General features: G+C 35.8%; 1 protein-coding gene across 1 annotated transcript in view; it reads right to left on the reverse strand.

Moving 5' to 3' along the window:
- Positions 1 to 27,011, reverse strand: part of ALKBH8 (alkB homolog 8, tRNA methyltransferase) — a 61,800-nt gene that overhangs the window by 23,356 nt on the left and 11,433 nt on the right. The window contains exons 4-8 of the mRNA XM_002822424.6: positions 26,577 to 26,708; positions 25,834 to 25,929; positions 24,135 to 24,239; positions 22,084 to 22,154; positions 6,245 to 6,351 (exon numbers count right to left, since the gene is read on the reverse strand). Of these exons, the coding sequence (XP_002822470.3) occupies positions 6,245 to 6,351; positions 22,084 to 22,154; positions 24,135 to 24,239; positions 25,834 to 25,929; positions 26,577 to 26,708 (511 nt within the window). The remainder of the gene's footprint in view (positions 1 to 6,244; positions 6,352 to 22,083; positions 22,155 to 24,134; positions 24,240 to 25,833; positions 25,930 to 26,576; positions 26,709 to 27,011) is intronic.

Here is a 27,011-nt window from a genome sequence, read left to right on the forward strand (position 1 = left end):
TCCGTGAACAGTCTTATACACATCATTTTTGGATATATAGTTTTATTACTCTTGGGTAAATACCTAGAAGTCAAATTGGTGGGTTTTAACAGGTAATAAGGAGTGAAATTGGTGGGTCATAAGGTAAGAAACTTCTAGTTTTCCAAGGTAGTTGTAAAATGTTAACACTCCAACCAGCAATATATGAGAGAGTTCCAGGCTGGTTAACATTCTCACCAACACTTGGTATTTTCTGAATTTTAAATTTTAGCCATTTTAGTGAGTGGCATGTGGTACAAAATTGTGGTTTTAAGTTATTATTTATCTAATGACTAATGATGCTATACATCTTTTCATGTGCTTATTAGACACACATAGATCCTTTTTTGATAAAGGATCTGTCCAACCTTTTGCCCAATTCCTTGTTAGATACAGATAGATAAAGATATAGATGTAAACATAAATAAATAGCAGGTATTTTCTCTCCATGTGTGGCTGCCTTCTCGTTTTCTCAATGGTATCTTTAGATGAGCAGAAGTTTTTAATTTTGATGAGGTCTAATTTATTATTTCTTAATAGCGTGTTATGAAATCTCTCTTTAAAAAAACTTTGGCTACCTCAAGGTCACAAAAATAGTTTCCTATAAAGTTTCTTTTAGACCATTTTATACTTTTTGCTTTCACATTTACATCTATGATCTATCTCAAATTAATTTTTGTGAATGGTATGAGATAGATTCAGGTTCATTTTATTTCCACATGGATATTCAGTTGTTCCAGCACCATCTGATGAAAAATTTCCTTTCCACATTTAATTACATTGGTATCTTTGGCAAAAATCAACTGACCTTGTATGTATGGAGTTATCTCTGGACTGTGTGCTGTCCTCCTGATCTATCTGTCTATCTGTACAACAATACTATTTTGATTATATAGCCATATAGTAAGTCTTAAAAATCAGGCAGAATAAATCCCCTAACATTGTTTCAAGATTGTTTTGACAATCACATTTCCTTATAAATTTTAGAATCGGTTTGTCAATTTTGCCAAAAAAGAAAAGCCTTCTAGAGTTTTGATTGGAATTACACTGTCTCCATAGATTTTGGGGACAACTGATATATTAACCATATTAAGTTTCCTAGGGATAGCAATAATTTTCCTAGAATTTTCAGTCTATGTGTGTTGCATATCTTTTAAAAACTTATTCCTAAGACTCAGATCTTCTTGATTTACTCTAGGCAAGGTTATCTCTCTATGGAAGTGGGCTTCATATTTGCAGGGAATGGGCTAATCCTGAAGGATCTCAGCAAATTATATAAAATTATAATTTTTTACTTAAGTTGTTGATACCTCTTTATTATAATAACAGCCAGGTGATCTAGAAAGAGAGATGTCGACCTAAAATGGATTTGATCCTAAAATGAAAAATATAATGTATTTCAATTCTCAACTTTCATTTTGTCATTGCTGTATTTCACTCTATCTGTTGTAAGAAACAGAATTCTCAGGCTAATTGCTTTTTAAACAACACCGCACTAAATTAATTCTGAGTACTGGAAAGGAAATATTTATGAGTCTTGATGCTATTTTAAATAGCATTTTTATTTCATCTTCTAAAAATTAATTTCTAAATATTGACCTTGTATGCCACTAAATGCACTTATTAGTTCTGGAACTTGTTTGGTAGATTCTCTAGGATTTTCTACATCCACAATAATGCAATCTACAAATAAAGAATTTTACTCCTTCCTTTCAAATATTTATGATTTTTAATTCCGTTTCTTGACTTCTCATACTGGCTAAGATATCCAATACAGCATTAAATAGAAGGAGTATGAGCGGACATCCCTGATTTGCTCAATATCTTTGGAAAAAACGCTCAATAGAATACCATTAAGTATGATGTCAGCTGTGGGTTTTTCATAAATACCCTTTAACGCAATGAAGAAGTTCCCTTCTTGTCCTAGTTTGCTGGGCTTTTATCATGAATGGGTACTAAATTTTGTCAAATATACTTTTTGCGTCAATCAAGATGATTATGCTTTTCCTCCTTTATTCCTTTAACGTGATGAATTACATTGATTTTTGAAATGCTAAACCAACTCTGAAATACTGGTATAAACTCCGCTAGGTTATATTTTCTTTTTATGTATATTGCAGGATTTGACTTTCTAATGTTCTGTTATGGATTTTCTCATCTCTGTTATGAGAGATGTTGGTTTGTAATTTTCTTTTATTTAATGTATTTCACATGTTTTGGTGTCAAGAGTAATTAATGCCAGCCTCATAAAACAAAGCAGAATGGCTTTTTTTTTTTTTTATATTATACTTTAAGTTTTAGGGTACATGTGCACAATGTGCAGGTGGCTCTTTTTAAAAAGCTTGTTCTAAAGGCAATTTTGTAGAGGTAAAAAAAAGCAATCATTGCCCAAATTTCCATTACTTTTGTTCTAATAGCTATAAATGATTAAAACTATGGTAGTGAACAAAGTCAAGATATTTTAGAGGAATAAGTATCTTGAAGCTCTTGTTAGCAAGCTAATTCCTCTTTTGAAGAGTAAGTCATTCTCTATTACGGCTCTTTTAAATCAATTACTTCACTTGCCTAAAGTGTAACTTTAGGCAAAGGCCAAGGAGTTCCTAACTGCTTTTCCAACAATCTCAAATGTTTAAGAACAGGTAATCCATATGTTAAAGTAATGATTTATTTAAATATTGCTAAAGATATTTTTCCCCCTGCACTCAAATTATAATCAAATTGGGACAATATTCAATAAGAATATAAAAAGAGTTTTATAGATTTAAATAATAGTTCAATATAACAGAAGAGACATCTCAAGGTAGTAGGAAACAATACAGACTTTAGAAGTTAAGATAAGGAATAAATTATTTCAAGTTTATGTAGTCAGGAAAGCTTGATAAATTATGAAGGAAGTAAAAGAGCTATATGTTAACTGACACAGGGCTAGCAAAGGTGTGAAGGTTAGAAGGCACAGCATAAGAGAAAAGGGAGCAAACAAATTTAGCCATAATATCATTGGTAAGAGCACAGATTCTGAAACCAGACTGCCCGGCTTCTGATCCTGGCTCTGCGACTTACTGCTTTGTGACTTTGTACAAGTTACTTAACTTGTTTATGCTCCAATTTCCTTCAAAAATAAGGACAAAACCATGGAACAAACTTCCCACTATGATTGTGTAAATTAAGTTAATATATGTAAAGTTTTTAGAACAATGCCTGGCACAAGGAAAATGCTCCAGAAATAACTTAAAAGGAGCATTCACATAATCTCACGAAATAATGCTTCCTGGGGCCAGTCAGATGGCATAAATAAATGAAACAGGGGAACTTGTTTAGAAATATATTGTTTATCATAGCATTAATCTTCATTTCAAAAAAGCAGAGTGCTCTGTGCCATTTTCCTTGAAACACACATTCTCATTCAGGCTAGCTTTCCATCTCCTACTTTTTTTTTTTTTTTTTTTTGATATGGAGTCTCGCTCTGTCACCCAGGCTGGAGTGCAGTGACGCAATCTTGGCTCACTGCAACCTCCGCCTCCCGGGTTCAAGTGATTCTCCTGCCTCAGCCTGCTGAGTAGCTGGGACTACAGGCACACGCCACTATGCCTGGCTAATTTTTGTACTTTTAGTAGAGACAGGGTTTCACCATATTGGCCAGTCTGGTCTTGGACTCCTGACCTGTGATCCACCCGCCTTGGCCTCCCAAAGTGCTAGGATTACAGGCCTAAGCCACCGCACCTGGCCCTGTCTCCTACTTTTAATACAGACATGAGTTCAAGAAATACTCAATTTTCATGTAACTCTAAGATAAAAACAATAGTACAAGCACAGTGTTAAATGACAACTGATGCTCAGCCTTAGATCAGGGAGTAACAGAAAGGGGTAGGAACTGTAGGGAACTAGAGAAGTAGGCCCCCACCTAAAGAATGCTAGTGACACATAGTTTTAGGTACTGCTGCCAAGCAATACTAAGGTTCAATGTTGTCAGATCTTCTCAATTTTCAAGAGAAGCTGAAAATTCAAATTTTTATGTGAAAACTCCTAATTTTTATATGTAGAAAACTGAAAAAAATAAACTGCCACCATGTGGACAACTATTGCATCAGCCAAATAGAAAATACCTGACTGTTAAGTTTACCCCTATGCTGCCGGTCTTCCACCTTTGATTTAAGGTACGATGGCTAGAATAGTAAATTTGAACTTGAACAAATTAAAGTTAGATTGAGGTATCTGGAATTAAAATTACAGGGCAGTGTTAACTTTTTTCAATCCATGTCCCTCTACAATGCTTTCTAATGCTTTTGTTTCTACAGCATAGAAATCAAAAAGTTTTATCAAGGCTTATTTCCTGTTATTTATACATGTTTTAAGTGTATTAAATATGCTTTTCCCATCTATTCTCTTTTCCACCCAAAGATTCTGATAAACATCTCAATGGTTGGTGTATCATTTGTTATCTCTCTCTCTCTCTTTCTTGCCTCTGGTCTCTTTGCCTCCCTCCTTCCCTCTCTCCCCCATTTCCCCATCTCTCTCTCTTCCTAACACAGACACACACACACACACACACACACACACACACACACACACACACAGAGTGACGTTACAGGCAATGTGTATCAATGGCAGCCTTCAAAAATAATACTGAGGGTTTTTTCCCCTAAAAATACTGTAGAGAATTCTGATTCCAGAGCGAGCATTAAAAATAAATATTACCTATAATCTAACTTTCCAGAGACAACTCTATTAACATTTAATAGCACAACATGCTTTCAGTAAGACAATAATGTGATCAAATGTTGTTTTAGGAAAATTAACCTGTACCATTATCAGAATAGATTAAAATATTTTCACAATATATCCATGAAAAGTAATTTCTTATTTTGTATTTGCTGTAGTAATACTATTACTCTTAAGAAGTTTAAATATTAGTGATAGCAAAAATGCTTGAACCCAGAAAAGAAAATGTCATTATTCTCAGAATTCTAAGAAGACCTGAAATTAATAGATCACATCATCACTTCTTTTTCATTTTAAGTGCAAATATTTTAATGGCCATGAAAAAAAAAATCACATAAATTTAAGCCCCAGTGCACAAAATCAGGTCATCATTTTTTAATGGCTCACATTTAGGACAGGTTATAAATTCTTTTACATGTTCATTTCCTTGAGTTTTTATAAAAATATGTCAGCTAAAATCTCTAAGCAGAACAGAATTAATAAGTACAGAACTCAGCAGTATTATAAGGGACAATATATGTAAATTGCAGCAGTGTAATGGTCTCTCCTCAAAAGGCTAGAGATGTATCCCTAACAGAAGCACATACTAATTTCTTTAGATTTTGATTAAACCAAGCAAACTCAAATTGCAAAACATTCTATAACACGACTGGCCTCCTCAAAAGAGTCAATGTCATTAAGAGCAAAGGAAAGTTGAGAAACTCTTTCAAATAAAAGACTAAACAGAATTGACAAGACTTAAACATAATGTGGGATCATAGACTGAATCCTGGATCAGAAAGAATGCTTAAAGCACTATAACATACAACTAGCAATATTTGAATATGGATTGTATGAGAGTATAATAAGAGTATTTTATCAATGTTGAATTTCCTGAATTTGAGCACTGCACTGTGGTTTTATAGAACAGAGCTTGGCCAACTTTTTCTGTAAAGGGCCAGAGAGTGAATATTTTAGGCACTGAGGGCCACATATAGTCTCTGTCAAATATTCTTCATTGTTTTTTTGTCTTACAACCTTTAAAAATGTAAAAACCATTCTTAGCTCAAGAGCTGTATAAAAACAGCCTGAGAGCTGAATGTGGCCCACTAGCCATAGCTTGCCAATCCCTGACATACACAATGTCCTTGTTCTTAGGAAATACACAATGAAGCATGGAAGAGTAAGCCATGATGTCTATAACTTACTCTAAAATGATTCAGTAAAAATAATAATGATAACATATGTGAGAGAGAAATAAAAAATGTCCCAAATATTCAAAATTAGTAAATGCAGATGAAAGGTGAAGGGAGTTCACTGTACCATGCTTGCAAGTTTGCTATAAATTAAGAATTTTACCCAAGTAAAAAGGTAATGTTTAACAAAAACAAAACTAGATAGATGCCTCTAGGAGTTTTGAACCCAGAAGCCTCAATCTGCAGGCACAGGGCATGGTCCCCATGGCTCAGACACAGAAGAATGAGAAGTCTCATAAAGTAAAAGAATCCTGTCATATTTCAATACATACCCATGGGTCCAAAGGTATCTAGATTCTCCTGTCATCACCAGCAAACTCCGACGAGGCAACATAACTGGCACTGCAATACCATCTGGGTGCTTAAAATCCATGACAATCTTGAAGCAAAGATAAAAGCATAAAGATCAATCCAAAATTTCATATACTCCAAGGATAAGAATGATTAATAGAGTTTGGCTATTTTTCTAGGCTAAAAGAGATTAAAACATAATAATGCTTGCAGAAAAGCATAGCATAGTGGTTCTCAAACTTTACTGTACATGAGAATCAACTGAAAGACAAAAAAAAGGTATTTCATCCACAGAGATTCAGAATCAGCAGGTCTGGAGTAAGGCTCGGAAATCTCCATATCTAATAATCACCCCAAGAAATTATGAAGCAGGTGGTCTCAGGATCACACCATAGAAAACAGCAGAGTAGAGGTCAAACACAGGGACTTTGGAGCTGAAACACTCATATCCTGGCTCTTCCATTTATTAGCCTCGTGACACAGGATAAGCCATTTAACCCCACTCTGCTTCTCAACTCTTACAGTATTTTACATAAATTATATAGACAATTATAAAGACAATCACAATAACTGGCACACAATATAACAAATACACAAAAACTAGCTATTGTTTTTTATTATTCATAGAATATTAATAATTAATAATCTAAGAAGAAATAAATATTAAATGCACCTTTAAAGTAATGTAACATACTGGAATTAGAGGCTGATTAATAAAAAGACAATCAAAAAAAAAAGGAACATTTTCAGCAACTTTTCCTAAGCTATGCTCAAATATTATTCTGAATAGCAACCTATAATGACAAAACATCCAAGAAAATGCTTGTGCCCTAAGAACCCATCAAAAACCAAAGACTTCAGTCTAAAAATAGCAGCAGCTGACAAATATGAACTTAAAAGGCTTACTACAGGGCTGAAAACTATTCTTTTAAGGGAACAAATCAATCCATTTGAAAAACAGATGTGACAACCAACTGTAAGTGGGATGAAAAGAATTTAGCATAGTACCTTCCTTAAAGGTAAACCTGCATAGTACCTGGTACAAAGTAAGCATTCAATAAATGTTAGCTACTATTACTATTAATAGTAATATTGGATCAAATGAGATAATACATATGAAAATTCTCTGTAAACTATAAAAAAGTATACAGAGCTAAAGTAGTTTTCTTCCTTTCTAACCTATCCTTCCAATCTAAGTATGGAAAATAAAGTAATGTGATAGAGTTTAATTTCCTAACAATTATCTGTTCCAAATGTCTACATATAATTTCATATAGTCATACCCTGAAAGCATTCGAAACACCAGAGATTAATTCTGAAGTTTTTAGAGATGAAGTGTATTGATACCTGCAACTTTCTTAAAATGTATACATAAAAGATGGACCAATAAACAGATAAAGGGATGAGAAAATGGTTAGATTATTTGGTAAAGCAAGTATATTAAAATATTAATTGTAGAATCTAGGTAGTAGACATATAAGTATTTACTGTACAATTCTTCAACTTTTCTGTATGAAAATATTCACAATTGGCTGGGCGTGGTGGCTCACGCCTGTAATCCCAGCACTTTGGGAGGCCGAGGTGGGCAGACCACTTTGAGGTCAGGAGTTTGAGACCAGCCTGGCCAACATGGAGAAACCCTGCCTCTACTAAAAATACAAAAACATTAGCCTGGCACAGTGGTGGGCACCTGTAATCTCAGCTACAGGAGATGGGATTGTTTGTTTTTTTCTTACTGATTGAAATTCTTAACTTTACCTTTGAACTTGTGTTAAATGAAGTCTGATGTAACAATGGAGCATGGGTTTAATTAAGCAAGGAGATACACGCAATATGCTTGTCCACAGTTCCTTGAGGCCCATTTGGGTAATGTGTCCACAATGTCCCATGAACACAGAAAGTGTGAGAGTTCACCGAGACTCAGAGTACACAGTAAACACTTTATGTCTACCACTGAGTGGGTGGGGGTACACTGACAGCCTAGAGGGTCCTCCAGAACTTGCTTCAAATGTAGAAAGAAGACAATGGTGTTCTAAGAAACATAAGCAATCAAGTGTTAAATTAAATTTAGCCTAAAGTTAGTTGCCTCCTTGTAAGTTCAGCCTAAAGGTTCTTCATACATAGTGAACTGTAATCTAACTGGATGTCTAAACAGACTGCTACCTACTATTTTACCAATCACTGAGTTTCACACAATAAAGGTGGCCATCTGTTCAAACCATGTCCAAATAAGGCAAACGCCAAGCTATAACTAATCCAGGTGTTTCTGTACCTCACTTCTGTTTTCTATATGTCACTTTACTTTTTCTGTCCATAAATTCTCTCCAACCATTCGGCAGCACTGGAGTCTCTCTGAACCTATTCTGGTTCAGGGCATTGCCTGATTTATGAATCATTCATTGCGCAATTAAACTCAATTAAATTTAACTTGTCTAAAGTTTTTCTTTTAACACAAGGAACCCCACCATCATATCCTTTCTTATTCATGTTACTTCCCTGTGTTAGCCAACCGCTTAACAGTGGAAATGATGATGTAGAAGAATACGGAATGACAGGACAACCTGAAGGCTGAAAGAAAGAGCTCAGAGTAGTGGATTAATGCAATAAGCCAAAAATGAAAGTTGATCACTTATTGTGATATAATAGTATAAACAACGGTCTAAAACCAGAGGAAGCACCAACTCCCCCCAGTCCCATTTTTCTCCACTGAACACTGCATGACTTGAGGGTAAGGTGGATCATCTTGAATGTGGGGATTGTCTCACTGCTGAGGGGACCCCGAATGAAAGGTTCCAGCAGTGTTATAAACCCAGCGGTCAGGGGAAGGGTGAGGGGGAAGGACTAGGAATTGAAAAGTAGCTAGTACTAAGTCAGAGTAAGGAAAATGTCTTTGAGGTTTCCAATTCCCTCCTCCACAAAAAGGCCTCGGCAGAGGTGCCTGAAGAGGACCTCAGCCAAAGACCTCAGATAAAGAGTTCGAGGAATGAAGGTGTCTAGGCTAGGAATGCAAATAGGCATAAGAGCATAACCAGCCAGGGAGGTTTGACCCCTTCATTACAACTCCACTTAGACTGTAATGCACTGGCTGTGCATCAAGTCTACTATGGGGAGGGCAGCTTTCCCCCATGAGGCCACCAGGTAAAGCCTTTGTCATCACCTATGGTGAGGCCTGAAAAATCACATAGGGTTTCAGCCTGGAGCCAGACTCCCGAAAATTCATAATTCCATTTCCTTCCAGTCCTTCTAGAAGATACACAATGTTAGCAGAAGGTGCACACATCAAGAAGTGAAATAAAAATGGTTATTGTTGGGTTAGTTCTGTGCAGTGTTTCCACTATTCTGGTAAAAATGATCACGAATGTACAAGTACAAAATACAAATTGTTTAAGTTTGGTGATTCCCAATAGCAAAGACATGGAATCAATGTAAATGCCCATCAATGACAGACCAGAACGAAAATGTGGTACTTATACACCATGGAATACTATGCAGCCATAAAAAGGAATGAGATCATGTCCTTTGCAGGGACACAGATAGAGTTGGAAGCCACTATCTTCAGCAAACTAACACAGGAACAGAAAACCAAACACCACATGTTCTCACTTATAAGTGGTACCTGAATGATGAAAACACATGGACACATTGAGGGGAACATCACACTGGGGCCTGTTGGAGGGGGTGGTGGGGGAAGGGAGAGCATCAGGAAGAATAGCTAATAGATGGTGGGCTTAATACCTAGGTGATGGGATGATCTGTGCAGCAAACCACCATGGAACATGTTTACCTATGTAACAAACATGCACATGTACCCCTGAACTTAAAATAAAAGTTGAAGACAAAAAAAAAAAGTTTGGTGATTCCATATGAGTTACATGTTCTTACATTTGCATTTAAAACTAGTGTCACACAATATGAAGACAAATGGTAAAATTCATGCCAATAAATCAAAATTTAGATTTCTTTACACTGATGGCACTAAATAGAAAATAAAAACCACTTTGACAAGATGAGAAAGACCACAGAAGGAAAAGCTTTATACTTTAGTGCCTTTCTGGTCCATTTTCCTATCTTTTGAATAAGGAGTCTACACTTTCATTTGGAATTGGGCCCCACAATTTAGATAGCCGGCCTTGGAAGTTCGGCATTTTTTTTAAATGTTGTCAATCTATTTTATGACTACAAGACACAAAAACACAATTTCTTCATATGCTTAAAAAGCCCCCATCTTGATCAGATAAATATTCGCTCCTATTTTATTACAGATTTTCTGTTATTTTTTTAACACATTTTATCCTTTATATCTCTGAAACTTATTTTAGCATATAATTTGACAGTATAGTTTTTTAAATTTAGATATAATTTTACTTATAAAATTAAATGTAGACTTCCTATGAAAATTAAATTTTTCCTACAACATTCCATCGTCAAAATAAAGTATTTTCAGTATCATCATATTTAAAGTATCTGTACTTTAACTAAATGCTTGTTAAAAGACCACAAAATAAAAAGACTTTAAAAAAATGTTCAATCAGTAAAGTTCCCCTGAAACTGCTGAATCATTCTGCCACGTGAAAATTTTGCTCCACAGGAGCTTTTTCCAATTATTCTTTTTGTTTTTACCTATTTTCTGAGATGGCAGAGTCAATAAAGATCAAGTGCCCAGCAAGCTCATAGGGCATGTTCAGTCCTAAGCAAACAAAACCCTTAGACATTCTCATCTTATACAACTTTCACACATCCAAAATACAATAGAACAAAAATGCCAGACACAGTTATCAATCTATCAAACCAAGAAAAGTTAACATTCATAACAGAAAAGCACATGAAGGAATAAACAGATCTCCATGTTGGCTAAATAGGATAAAGAAGAATATATTGCTACTGGGAACACTTTTGAGAAAGAAGACAAATTTAATCCTGATCCTTAATGGTTAGAAAGAGGCTGAGACGATTAACCTTTTTAGAGAAATCCCTAAAGAACAGCTGGACAAGTGACAATATGATGTGAAAAACGATGTGTGATTCATAGAGAATGATAAAAGCTAAGAGGGCAGAACTTACTATATTTAACTAGAGAAAATATTTCATAGCTGAAAGTCCACCTGTTTCCCACAGTCTACCAAACAGAAATATTCTACAGTTGTGCTAACAATTTCATTTGACCCAAATGAAGTAAGAGTTTCCTTTTTATTTTAAATAGCAAAGAGGAAATTCCACAAAAGGTGATACCCCCAGAAGTACACTTTGCTAAGCTGAAGAGTAACTGGAAGAAAAGCTTGCTGGTATTTTCCAGGGCAGAGGAATTGACAGTAATTTTGCCCTGGGGACACCTTGGAGACTAATGGCTGATGCTAGTGACCTTTAAACCTTCTACCTATGCCATATGGCCTCCTCCTTTAGAACAGGTCAAAATCAAGGCCCACTGGCTAGGTGCGGTGGTTCACGCCTGTAATCCCAGCACTTTGGGAGGCCGAGGTGGGCAGATTACTTGAGGTCAGGAGTTCAAGACCAGCCTGGCCAACATGGTGAAACCCCATCTCTACTAAAAATACAAAAAATGGCCGGCATGGTGGCAGGCACCTGTAGTCCCAGCTACTTAGGAGGCTGAGGCAAGAGAATCGCTTGAACCCAGGAAGTGGAAGCTGCAGTGAGCCAAGATCGCACCATTGCACTCCAGCCTGGGCAACAAGCGAGACTCCACCAAAAAAAAAAAAAAAAAAAAAAAATCAAGGCCCACCACAAACCTGTTTCCCTTCCCTGATTCCTACTGGTAAGGGATGTTTAAAAAACAAAACAACAATAAAAAGCAAAAACAGAAAACAACCCCCACACACAGGAAACTTAAATCCATTGGCTAAATTTCTTTAAAGTTAGAATCCCCAAATTACAAAGTCTTACGAAGCTCGAAGGAAAAGTGGCAATGTCACCAACACATCCTGTAATCAACATACAGGACCTTCCACTTGAAAGTGACTAAAAGAAAACAAGTTCTATTCCCTTGTTCTGCAGCCAGCAGCAATTTCATAAAGTACAAGCCTCAATAATCTGGTCATGAGAGGAGAAAAACTGCACACATTAGCACAGGATGGTGCCCTATGGCATCAAAGAGTAGGCACTGAAGTGTTACGGGCAGCAGCTAAATACCACTGTGGTCCATAGGCACTTATTTCTCATTGCTACTGAGAGAAAATGAGAGGCAGAACACTGTTTGATGCTTCTGGTGTAGAAGCTTTCCTAGTTGATCAGGTACCATGCACACATTTAGGGTATACGTCTGGGAATGTGCCTGTAGTACTCCATATGTGAAATAGGCAAAATTAGATCCAGCAAAAATTTAAAAAGAAAACACCACAAAAAAATCTACTGTATAGCAAAAGTCGGCAAATTCCACCTTTCAAATACAACCCTGACTTCCAAAACTAGGCCTCAGCTGCTGAACAAATAGATTCTGCCCTCTCTTACTCTTCACCCCCAAATACAGATGGCTTTGAACTGTTTTGTCTAGCTAAGCTCAAGTATAATGTAAAATAAAAATAAAAGGCATCTTTTTGGCTAACAGTCTAGACACACTGTCAAATGGCACAATAGAGAACAAAATATATGTTGCATAACTGGTAAATCAGCTAAAAAAGAAAATGTAAAATTGGAGACACTTTAGCCACCATTGCACATTCAATATTATAAATGCTTAGCTTAAATGCCTAACAGATAATATACTATGTTGATGTGTTTACACTGAGACCACTTGCTTTGAGCTCTCACTTATCATACCATGGCTTCATTTATTTGTTTCATTTGTTTGCAGGAACTATGAAGCGAAATCCACCAACATTCAAAAATGGGCTCACAAACCACTTCGATAAAATTAAGTTTTACTTTACATATGAAAAGGTTATAGAGGTAACAAAATATTTTAGCTTAAAAAATATTTTAAATTGTATCTTTGTTTACTTGTTACAGTCTGTCTAGTACATTATATTCAACAAATATTTTTGAATGAATGAATGAATTCATCATAAATAATGTATTTTTACAAATAGGGTGGTGTATATTTTATATCTGGACAGAAGACTTCCTAAATTCTATTTGTTTATTTTCTGGGCTTTCCTCTTTAAGCAAAGTAAACCATCAGATTCACAAAGAACCAAAATGAGACAGCTAGAGTAACAAGAAAAACAGTCACGGGTATATCTATTCCTGAGGCCCTAGATTGCTCCCCATGAGGAAAAGTTCACTTAATATAGCATCTACCACAGTCTCTAGCACAGAATAGTTAGCTGTTGGTGGTAATGATCATGGCAATGGTAGTGCTGATGGTCAAAGGAGTAGAAGCCATAGTAGCTACTATTCATATTAATAACTGTGTATCAACTCCTGATGACAATTAAAATGCAAGTATTACATGTCAACTTCAATTTAAGACAGAAAGCACCGAAATTGTCTCCATGGTCAATTAAAAGTTACTAATAGGGATAAGCTAAAACCCAAGTCCCCCAACTAGTCCAGTGTTTAATTCAGCCCTGGTACAAACATCCCAGGATCTGAAACCAATATACATAGTCTTTAACTTCTTCAGTTTCTAGTATTTGACTGGAATATTTAATTGAATGATGATTAGCACTACCATTGGGGGCCTATTATCAATTTCTATTTATTCTTTGTCTTAAAGAACAAATCTAAAATCCCACTGTCCTTGGAGTTGATACTACACAACTTTAGTATTTCAGCATTTTCTAACTCAATGGTATAAAATCTAGCTAAATAACAAAATCACCTGTGAGCTTTCTATAAATATAGAAAGCCAGCCTCCATATCAGACATTCTGAATCAGAATAAGACACAGTACCTGCTCTGGAAAAAGATAGCCTAGGAGGGGAAACAGAAAAAAATCACAGGATCTCAAATATTCAAATATCAGAAATAGGCTATAAAACAAAGATGCTTACCATGTTTAAAGATATAAATGCTAAGCTTGAACATTTCAGCAGGGAACAGAAATGATAAAAAAGAGACCCTGTAGATATAAAGAAAAACCAGACATTCTAAAACAGAAAAATGCCATAACTGAAATTAGGATATCAATGAATGAGCTTAACAGCACATTAACACAGCAAAATAAAGAATCAGTGACAGAAGAAACTATTTAGAGTAAAGCATGGAGAGACAAAAGATAGAAAACACAGAAGACAGGATAAGTAAAATAAAAAATGTAGAAAAAAGGTAAATGAAGAAAGAATGGGGCAGGGGCAAAATCTACAGAGGCAATTACTAAGCATTTTCCAAAACTGATGGAAAAACTCAATCTACAGATTCGAGAAACCTGGTAATTCCCGAGCAGAATAAACAAGCCCATCAAAATAAGCAGAATAAGCAGGATCATAAAAATAAAACAAAAGATAAAAGAAAAAATCTTAAAAGAACCTAGAGAAATAAACAAAAGTCACCCTCAAATGTAACAAGAGCAATAACATAAGCCACAAAAAAAGTAGATGAAATCTTTAGTGCATGAGGAAAAATTAGTGCATGAGGAAGCTTGTGGGAAGGATGGATATGTTCATTATCCTGAGTGTGGTGAAGGTTTCATGAGCTTTTATTAAGTACTTGCAGCGCTTGGTACATCAATTACATCTCCACAAAGCAGTTTTCAACAGAAAACATGGGATGCAATAAAGCAGTACTTAAAAGCAAAATTTATAATCATTGAAATACATGTCAAGAATATTTGACACTAGTCAGGTGCAATGGCTCATGCCTGTAATCCCAGCACCTTGGGATGCCAAGGCAGGGCAGACTGCTTGAGCCCAGGAATTGAAGACCAGCTTGGGCAACATGGCAAAACCCCGTCTCTACAAAAGTATAAAAATTAGCTGGGCATGGTAGCTCGTGCCTGCAGTACCTGCTACTAGGATGGCTAAGGTGGGAGGGTTGCTTGAGACTGGGAGGTCGAGGCTACAGTGAGCCATGAGTGTGCCACTGCACTCCAACCTGGGCAACAGAGCAAGACACTGTCTCAAAAAAAAAAAAAAAAAAAAAAAAGGAATATTTGCCATGTTCTGAATGTTCTAATGACAGTGGGGTCATTAACCAGAGCAGGAAACCCAGAAAGAGCAAAGATTTTGTTCTGTATGGGAGAATGACAGTGGACGGTGAATGGCTACAAAGATGATGAGCTTTGATTTTGATAAGTTAAAATCTCTTAGAATGTTGGATATAGGCCAAGGCGGGTGGATCACAAGGTCAGGAGTTCAAGACCAGCCTGGCCAAGATGATGAAACCCTGTCTCTACTAAAAATACAAAAATTAGCCGTGCATGGTGGTGGGCACCTGTAATCCCAGCTGCTCGGAAGGCTGAGGCACAGAATTGCTTGAACCCGGAGGCGGAGGTTGCAGTGAGCCAAGATCACACCACTGCACTCCAGCCTGGACAACAGAGCGAGACTTCATCTCAAAAAAAAAAAAAAAAGAGGAATGTTAGATATTCAGGTCTAATATCTGAGGGGAAAAAAATCAAGGTTGAAGGTATTTCTGTATCCCCTAGAATGCACAAGACAATGCAGGTCACATAAGTAAAAGTTCTTTTAACCAACATCCATTTAACCAACCAACATGCTCCATTCCTTCTATAATGCGTACCCATGCCCTGAATATTTGTTGATGACAGACAACTCTCCAATATGTTCATGCACTTCTATTCTCACCAGTAGAGCTATATGCTTAACAAGTCAAATTGTGTATGTTCCCAAATCACTGTGCCAGTTACCCTTATCATTGTAATTATTTTATTATTTAATTTAATATTACATAAATGAATGAAAATTAAGTGAGAAAAGATAGCATTTTTCTATAGAAGCTAAGTTGAATATTGTAGAATGACTCAATAGAGGCAAAAAATAAATATAATGTTCCAATAAATGTGAAAATTTGATTATAAAATATTGGAAACAAAAACATCAAAATGTAAAACCCCACACTCAGATGGTTTCATGTCTTTAAACGTTTGCTTCACTTTAAAGAAATGAAATTGGAGAGACAAAGCAGACTTTGGCCCCACAACAAAATATTGATGAGTGAATTTATATGTGTTAAAATGTCTGTAGTATGTATGTATCTTTTATTATGACTATTCCCTAATTTAAGTGCAGCCAACTGGTAGTTTCAACTATATCACCTAAGTGGGCTTCTACTGTAGTTTTCTGAACTGCATTGATTTTTCTGAATTTTATTCTAGTTCTAAAATCTAGATGCAGTGATATAATGCTGCTTTCTTGCTACAAAGTAAATGCACATATTTCTAACTGAAAAGATGGAAGAATCGGTACTCCAAAGGCTCCAAATACAGCAGCATGTTCTATTTTATGATGTCATGCCATGAAACAGACTTTGTTAGCAGACTGCTGGCTGAAACAGGTATACTTCTTTGCCATTATCCTTATTGAAGGGGCTTGAATAAAGGAGCTCCTACTCCACAGAAAAAAGATAAAGAGTGCCTGTTAAGAACTGTCGGCACTGAGTCTTACTTGACCAATTTATGCAAAAGAGAATGCTGGCTTCCAAGAGATCCTGAAAGATGAGAAAATTACACAAAAATAGAAGAATCTTCAGAACTTAAGTTACTAAGTGCTTAAAAATGAAAAATAGAATTCAATGTATAAAAAATGACATGATCAAACAAGGTAGAGCATTTATTTATTTCTGGCCCACAAACCAGCAGATCTACTTGTCTACTCCAGAAGTTTTGAATGTTAGAGACCCATAGGATAAAAGGAAAAATGAAGATTGGCCCAATGCCACTTTAATTATACTATGATGCAACTAAAGAACCCACATGAGAATTACGCTCTTTTCCCACATCTACATCAATATACATATACAGCCATACAGAAGTCACCATGGCTTTAGATACAAACCACACACACACACACACAAACACACAAAGAAGGAGAAATATACACCCACCAGGATGGTAGATCACTATCTTTTTAATGCTAGGGGCACTACAGAGAGTAAAAAATTCACAAACAACCTATAAAGAATGAGAGAAAGGAGAGAGGAGCTACACAGCAGAGACTATCCATTTTTCAGAACTTCAGGAAATGTAAATATTCCAAGGACTCTCAGATAAGAATAAAGTATGGGGCCTGGAATCAAGATAAAAACTAAAAGAAGAGATTGTTTGGCTTCTGAGGCTATAAACATTGCCTATATAGGCAAATACTGAGGGCTGAATTTGAGGTTGGAGATGAAGCCAGTATGTCTGCGGTCCAGACTGTATTGCTGTTTTAAGTGGTATAAAGAAAATGTCTGGGTGTTTTTTCCAGTTTGTGCTAAAGATCTGAAAATAATGAAATATTTGTCCATTAAAACAATAAACTCTTAGAACAGAAGTACCCTGTGAGTCATTCTGATTGACCAGACTGGGAATACAAAACAAAAAACAACGACTAAAAAAACCCATTCAGCTAGGTATTTCAAGACACTGCATAAATAATTTTTACTCAGTACCCTATGACAGGAGATCAGGCAGGACTCAATAGGTATTTGCTGAAAGCATGAGCCTGGAAAGAGAGCAGGAAATATACTGAAAGATGTGGCCCTCTATAGCAAACATTCAGCAGATGGGGTCTTTACTACCCAACTATCCAATTATCCCCACCCACTGAGTTGCAAAAGTCATCATAATAAGAAATATTTACTGATGAACGGACTTCCATAAAATTAGTACTTGCCCAAATATCTCTCTCTCTTAAATATCAGCAGCTATCTCTGCCCATTATGGTAATCCCTTTGGTCAGTCTTTCAGTGAATGTTGATTATATAAATACTAGCCAGTACAATGCAAATACAAAACTAATTGAAATTGCAATTCTCACAAAAGATGGACTTCCCGAAATTGATAAAAGGGATGTCAGAGGACCATTCAAATCACATGCAAATCCATTAAACATCTGAAAATCTGGCAGAGTCAGGACTTTCACAACAAAGAGAAAAATAAAGCAAATAACACAACAATGATGCCCTCTTTATACTCAAGCTATAAAAGTCAAATAAAGGAATTTTTATCATGCTACCATATTTTATCAGAAAAACAATACCAAAAACAAAGTTCATGTGACTCATTCTTTGTTCTAAAAAATTAGTACATAGTGGTAATATAATCTAAAAATTGTTAAATAAAATTTTTCTTTAAAAACCATCTTCATAAATTTTAGTTTCGTTTTCCCAGATAAGTCCTAATCAAAAGTGTTCTTCCTTATTTATAATAGAAATTAGGTACTGGTTTTAGGGAGATGCACATTAAATAGTTATTTTCATTGTCAGCTGACCAACTCTTACAGTACTTGGCGAATTGAGTATCTGCCCAACAACATTACTAGTTTATTATCATAAAAGGTTATAGCAAGGGCATCTCTCAAAACATGCCTGGCCAGCAAAGGCAGGCTGCAATTTATGGCAGGACAAATTCATCAGTGAAGGATTACCTAAAAACAAAAGCCTAGTAGACTTCACAGGTATATGTTATTGTCATATATCCCGATGCAGCCTACTCCTTGGATATTTCCCTAAGCTCATCCTTAGTTCGGGGAGCACTGAGTATTTGAGATGGAAAGAAACTGGTTGGTTCCTTGATGAAATTACTGACCTGAGCCAACAAGTTAAAACTTTTGGAACCAGCCTTCCTTGAGACATCTTGTTATACAAGATATTAACTTGTTTTGCCTTGTAATCATTTTTATTTGGGTTTTCTGCTATTAATTGCAGCTAAAATCATCCTCACTTATACACATATCATACATATTTTGAAGGTACAAAAGCCTTAAAGAAAATCACAACTTGGTTGTAGAGGGAAAACTAATGTATTTGAAAAAAATCAAGACTATTTTTGCTTAATATAAAATGTACACTATTTTTAGACATACTGTAAGAGCTTTAAGAAGAATACGCTCCAGTAGTCATAAAAATAAAGCATTTTAAGTAATAAAGCATTGAAGAATTATATTAAAGTTAAGAATACCTCATGGGAACACCATGAGTTGGAACATTTAAGAGTTGAAAGAGATCTTAGAAATTTCCTGGGAAAGAGAGAAAAGTAAAGAATTAAATATAACGTCAATGACTTTAGCTGAGTCTTTGACGTTATATTTAAGTCAAACAAAACAAAAAAGCATTACAAAAAACCAAAACAATAATGCCACTGACAAAATTATTACAATGAAATGGAAGCTGCCATAGGCATTACAGGAAAGTTCTTAAAACAACTGAGGATGTCAAAGATGAGAAAATAAAGAAATAGGGCCAAAGGTATAATACTCAGATTCTAGGTGTGGAGTAAGGTGCTAGGAGAAATTCGAGTAATTACACAGCATCAATCAATCAATCAATCAATAAAACAGAACAGCACAAGTTGCAAGAGTGGAAAGTCATCTCTCTCGTAACCACTTGAAATCCTACTTCTAGGCCGTGGGAACACGAGCTTCCTCCTGTTACAGAAGTGAAGGCTTTAAGTAAGGAGCTCTAGAACAGAGACACCTGAAGGAGCCTTTACACGCATGGATTGCTCTGAATTAGAAAAACATTTTCACATATCTTACCTCATTTCATTTCTATCATAATCCTTCAGCCAGGAAAGAAATATTATTAATCCCATTTTATAGATGAAATAAAGGCCCAAATTTAGTGGACTGTTTTAAATAGTATTATAAGCTGAAACAAACATTATAAACTTAAAATCACAAGGGTTTTAAGAAGAGCATGTTCAAGTAATCATAAACTTTTTTTTCAAAATTACAAAGATTCACTTACTCTCAAAGGTATCTTTTAAAAGAAAATCTACTGTTCCTGTCATAACTTCTGCACACTTTCCAGCCATTACAAAGATGGCTTTAACCAAAAGTCATTCAAATTGGCAGCTGAAAATTATATGCCTCCAGAGACACCAAATAGAGATAATGAATGCAGCAGATTTTCAGTTCAACTAAAGGGCAAATTTTCCCTTCTTCATAATTTCTAATTAAAAACTGTGCAATGATCTTCTAGGGCACTGGGGGGGATATTGAGTCCCCATTTCTCATATCTCCCTGGGAAGGGAGGGAAATTCCCTAGGAATAAAAAGTAGAAAGCACACTCCTAGTTTTTTTCCACCCCTTCACTTACAACTCTCCAGAAAACAAGGAATGCCTTTGCTTATTGGTTACTCTGAAGCCAGGCTCACTTGGCTCAGCCCTTTCCTCTAGTTTTCAGAGCCAGCTGGTTCGTAGGAGCTAACACATTTCCTGTTAGAGGAGCTCCTTCATGTCCTGTTACACGAACAGCCTCTGCCTCTATGGGGAAGGTCTCCAGTTGTCCAGCTATGCCAGCAACAAGGTCAGTATGTCTCTGTAATTCAGAGGTGAAGTATTAACAAGTTCACTTGGCCACAGATCTAAAGTAATGTTCTGCCATCAGTTTTCTCACTAGTAAAGTTAACACTCTAATCTCGAATTATCTTTTGTCTCATTTCACAGTTGGTTACACAGTTGGGAGGAAAACGAGAAGATGTCCTTTACTGGTCCCTAAAGCTACAAGCAAGGATGGGGGGTAAAAATAAAAAAGAAACCAGAGAGAGAAGAGTGCTTTTTCCTCCCCAATCTCATTATTTTTTAAAGCACCCGTATTAAGAATCTATACACACAGTTAATAAGATGGTTTTGTCATATCAAACACCACTAATTGTCAAGTGACAGTATCAACATGACTACACAAGCTCGAGAAAGGTTAAGAGGCCAAAACACTGAAGACCTAATGATGGAAACTATACAAATATGGGAAAACGAAAATGAATAGTTTTTGCCTCCAGGAACAAGATCAGAATTTGATACAGCCTCTAGTTAGATTAGATGACCTCTTATTTTAAGGACTCTTCTAGATTTAAAATTCTGATTTTTTTTTTTTTTTTTTTTTTGAGTCGGAGTCTCACTCTGTCTCCCAGGCTGGAGTGCAGTGGCGCAATCTCGGCTCACTGCAACCTCCGCCTCCCAGGTTCAAGTGATTCTCCTGCCCCAGCCTCCCAAGTAGCTGGGATTACAGGTGCCCGCCACCATGCCCAGCTGATTTTTTTGTATTTTTAGTAGAGACGGGGTTTCACCGTGTTAGCTAGGATCGTCTCAATCTCCTGACCTCGCGATCCGCCCGCCTCAGCCTCCCAAAGTGCTGGGATTACAGGCATGAGCCACCGCACCCAGCCTAAAATTCTGATTTCTATCCAAAAATCTGCCTATAGGTTGTGTGGATCACTTCACATGTAATATTTTCTTTCAGTGGCTCAAGCAAAGTGCAACTACAGAAACAAATCAATGAATAAACATGAACCTCTTATTCTTCATCTATAAAAATGAAGATATTACCCTCTACTGCTCAGAGTTTTCGAAGAGATTGAATCAGGTAATATAAGGAAAAAGTTCATCAAAATTCAGAACACACATTTTAATTTGTTTCCTTTTTCTATGGCATGAAGCTACTATCTTTTGCCACTAGATGGCAATGCTGCACCAGTAGGTCAAAAATGGGCCACATTGCACCAAGGAAAGTCTAGATCTTATTTAACTGCTAAGTTTCGTGTAAAAAATTAAATTTCAAGTTGTTATCCTGGCATCTGATGAGGTAACAGATAAAATTTTGGATATTTAAAAGAAGAGGACATATAAAAGAAACCAAAGTGCTAATGGTGCCCTTATTTTTCATTTTTAAATCTCAATTAATTTTCATTAAGAATGTGGATAATCTTTGAAAAGGGCATTGTACAAGGTAAGATATATGATGATAGCTAATAAAAATGACCATTTACCTCTGACCCCAAACTGAGAGAAACGATCTCATCCTCAAAAGCAGAATGTGTGTCAATATGAGCGGGAATTCCTGAGATGGAAAACAGGACAACACGTCACTTCATTTTTTCCTTTAGTAGATTTAAGATGGCTGTAAATACAGCCTTATGCTATTATGGTGAAAACATTGCTTGGTAATCAGGAAGGTACTATAATTTTGGTTAAAAGGAAACATTTAGGGTGAATGTGAATAAAATATATTAAAATAAATATAAACTAAAAATATCTTAACTTCAAGTTAAAGTGCCATTGGGGTTTGATCTAAAATCAAGGCTCAGGAGTCACTGATTAACTAGGACACTTAACCCAATTCCAGCCCAAGAGGAAAATATGAAAGACAAATACAAAAGTCATTTTTACCCTCAAACACTGGATTCCCAAGTACTTGCAGAACAAAAGCAATAACCAGGTATAAAGACTAGGCATATCAATAATTATGATATGGACTTCTCCACTGATCTATCAATTTACATTAATTCAGTACCTCTTAAGTAAAAGAAATGTTGCTACACGGTGAGGGTATACAAAGCCAGTAAGAGGGTCCCCGTCCTCAAAGAGCTTACAAGCCAGTGGAAAGACAGCTAGGTAAGAAAGGTAAAGAAGAAATGCCCTGGCTGACTAGTTAATCTGGGGTCAAGCTCACTTGGCTCAGCCCTTCCCTCTCATTTTCAGAGCCAGCTGGTTTGTAGGAGCTAATACATGCTCCTTCACATTTCATCCTATAGGCCTCTGCATCTTTAAGAGTTGCCCCAGCCTCTGTGCTCTACAGGAGCGGCCTCTGCTTCAGCTCCAGTTGTCTCGCTGTGCCAGGGACAAGGTCAGCATCTCTCTCTAATTCAGAGGTGTAGTATTCACAAATCCACTTGGCTACAAATCTAAAGCCATCAGTTTTCATTGTAATAAATGTAGAAAAGAAAACAAAACTCCATAACTCCTGCCGTTAATAAAATCCTTAAAATTAAAGAGATCATAAGTGTGGGGCCCTAATCTTACAAGTGGAAGCTCTCTCTCTCTCCATGCACATGCACACACAGAGAAAAGGACATGTGAGGACATTGAGAGAAGGTGGCTGATGACAAGCCAGGAAGGGAGCCCTCACCAGGAACCCAATCAACCGGCACCTTGATCTTGAACTTCCCAGCCTCTACACTGTGAAAAAATAAATTTCTGTTGTTTAAGCCAAAAAAAGTAAAAAATAAAACCCTTAAGATCATTTGATTACTATAAATGTCAGATGAAGATGTTGCTAACAAGTACAAGAAATCAATAACCTGAAGATTTTTCACCAGAATGTCATCCTGCAATTGTCTCCCATATTCTCGAATATAGAAAGAAGAGAAAGATCATCCAACCAATTAGCCTTCTTCTATCTATAAATTATTTGGTTTCTTCCATTACACATCTCCTGTGTTTTTCAGACCAATGTCTTCCCTCTCTAAAGGAAATGTTGAAAGGGAAACAAACAAAAAAAATCACAAACAGTGATTTGTGTCAGTGTGTTTACACTTTGAAATGCAAGTTCCTCAAGGGATTAAAGTGTAGATTTGCAAAGACTGAAGTCAACACAAGTAACAAACATAAGCAAGGCAATCTGACAGTTAATTTGAGCTTAAAAATAATATATTTGCTCGGCTGGGCGCGGTGGTTCATGCCTGTAATCCCAGCACTTTGGGAGGCTGAGGCAGGCAGATCACCTGAGGTCAGGAGTTTGAGACTAGCCTGGCCAACATGTTGAAACCCCATCTCTACAAAAATACAAAAATTAGCTGGGCATGTTGGTGTGCTCCTGTAATCCCAGCGACTTGGGAAACTGAGGCAGGAGAATCACTTGAACCCGGGAGGCAGAGGTTGCAGTGAGCTGAGACCACGCCATTGCACTCCAGCATGGGACAAGAGCGAAACTCCATCTCAAAAAAAAATAATAATAATAATAATATGTCTCCTCTTAGAGAATTATATCGTCTACTCAGTTCCAAAATGTGACTAAAATTTTTGAACAAGAAATACTCACCTTGCCCAGGTTCATACTGATTTATGGTCATTTGATCAGGTTTATGTTTAATGTAACCTTCCCTCAACCATTTCTCCAAAAAGCTGTCACAAATGTCAGGAAGACCTACAATGAGTAATCATAAAGACAAAACATTAAAATATTTACTTTGCTTGTTTTACTCAAGAATTTTAAAAGTCACTGTGATATAAATCTCTGAGCTTTTAATTTAGCAGTCAGGTCCATTAATATAATAAACCCACAAGCAAAACAAATTAAAAAATAAAAAAAAATTTAGGAATCTTTTAAAATTATTTCATTGATTTTTTTTCAGATAAAAAGTTGAAAGAACAATTCTAACAACAATTTTGGTATTTTTTAAAATAGCAATAAAATTATAAAAATATACTATATATTGAAATTGTCCACTTTCTTTTTTTATTTTAAATTATACCATTTATTTTAAATTTAATTATTTTAAATTATTTCCCTTAAAAAAAAACACACCTTCCAAAGTGGAACTAACTTACTTTTATTGGAGTCATAAATGTTGTTTCATGATGGAAGAAAAGCCTTAAGTAAGACCAAAGTCATTAAAAAAAAATAGATAAATTTAACTCCAACAAGAATTATACCAATTATATCAAAGGATTAAAAGCCAGAATATACAGTAAATTCTTAATCAATTAGACATTTCATTGGAAAAAAACTGGCAAAGAATATAAAAAGGAATTCACAGGAAAGGAAATACAAATGACCAACCTTACCAGTAATCAAGAAATTATAAATTTAAAAGCTTTACAACACCACGTGTTGTTGGGGCAGGGGGAAGTGGGTACACATTTGGAGAGAATATGCTGGTATGGCGTTTTAGGAGGCAATTTGCCAGTATCAATTAAAAATTTTTTTTTTTTTTTTGACGGAGTCTCACTCTGTCACCCAGGCTGGAGTGCAGTGGCACGATCTCTGCTCACTGCAAGCTCCACCTCCCAGGTTCACGCCATTCTCCTGCCTCAGCCTCCCGAGTAGCTGGGACTCAGGCGCCGCTACCACACCCGGCTAATTTTTTGATCGATTAACATTTTTTAGTGAACATAAACTTCAACATGACAATTCTACTTCTTAGTAGTCTCACTTGAGAAACTCTTGCACAGTGCACAAAGAGGCATGTACAAAGATATTCACAGCAGCATTACTTATGAAAGCTAAAAACCAGAAACAACCTAAATGTCTAGCAATAGGGAACTATTTGATTAAGCTATTATGGATCATTTAGTAAAATGAAAGTGTCTATAAGATTTCCAAGACATAGTGGAGGGAAAAGAACAAGTTGGGTTGATATATGTAATACATGGAATATACAATATATGCAATACCATACAATACTACATATGTTAACAACTGGGTGCTTTTATTGGTGTATGTATTTTAATGTAAACTCATTTTTTTAAAGGATTGGAAAAGTATATACTAAACTGTTAGTAGTATGTACTTCTGAGAAGCAGCATGGGAATAAGGATAATAATGATGAACTTCAGCTCTATCCTGTTTGAAATTTTTTTTACAACAAACCTACACAATTTATCTAATGTGTTTTAAATCAACTATTTGAAAAGTTTATCTACAAATGACAAATGGAACATCATCCCCCAACTATAATATTCTACTAATATATTAAATTTTTTGAGCCAGAATTTATCATGTATTAGCAATTACTTACCCCCAGGTAATGGCTTATCTTTATCTACATTGTTGTTCTCATAGTGGAACTCATAACCAAAATGCTTTACTCTTCTGTGTTTTAAGGATTTTTGAGCTGTGTGAAGAGGACAAAGTAAACAATTAAGAAGGAAAAGAATTACATTCCTTTGCATATTTCAGTCAACTTTTTAAGTAAGGATTAGTTTAGTAATGGCAACTTCTGTTAATTGGTAAATTACAGTCTTTAACAAAATTAACCATTTTGCCTTACATTTGTTGTTATTTCAAGTCTAAAATTGTAATAAACTCTTCAGGAGTTTCACCCAATCAGTATGAAAACTAAACGTGTACACTACCATTCACAACATTACCAATGAGCTGGAAAGAGTCAGAAAAACTCCAATTTGCAAATATCTCCAGGAAGCTCTCACTATATTATAATAGTGTGGTACTGAACCGCTAATTCCTCAAGGGAAACTTGCCTTAGGGTGGGAAGGAATGAATAAATAAGTGAAAAGGCTTATAAAAGCTATATAAATGTTATGTAATAAATATTAACCAGCTTGGAGTTTAAATTTGATAGCTATATAAATGTTATTTATTATTAATATTCCTAAGAATTGTTGGTATGACTTGCCTAACATTGGATCCAGGCTAGTTTCAGTAATTTTGAGGAAATATTAATAAACCATGAAAGACAGAGGAAAAGAAGAAGAGTTTTGCAGAAACTTTAAAATATCAGATTTTGAAAGTTTTACTTACAGTTTTGATTGCTTGTATCTTCTGTCCAATCAACACTTTCCAAAAGCATTTTCTCCTCCTCAGAAGAAATTATTTCTTCTACTACCATGAGTCCTGGTGGTAAGGCTTGAGGCCTCAACTCCTTCCATTGTGCTATGGAAAACCAAATTAAAATAGTCACATGCAAAACTTAAAGTTCCTATATACAAATAATTCTGCCCAATAACTCTTTATCAGTTTACAAAACTTCAAATCCTCATTTTCGGAAATAAGATTGCTGAAAGGCACCAATGTATTAAAAGTGCAGAAACAAAGACCAAGATCAAAATGATGGTACACTTTATCCACTGCAATTACCAACAGCAAACAGAACAGTATTTATTTAAGTATCTGGTGTGAACATGATGAAGTCACTTTTAAAATCTCACAGGGTTTCTCATAATATCCACAGTATGC

The sequence above is a fragment of the Pongo abelii genome, chromosome 9 (assembly GCF_028885655.2).
Source record: "Pongo abelii isolate AG06213 chromosome 9, NHGRI_mPonAbe1-v2.0_pri, whole genome shotgun sequence".
Classification (NCBI taxonomy): domain Eukaryota; kingdom Metazoa; phylum Chordata; class Mammalia; order Primates; family Hominidae; genus Pongo; species Pongo abelii.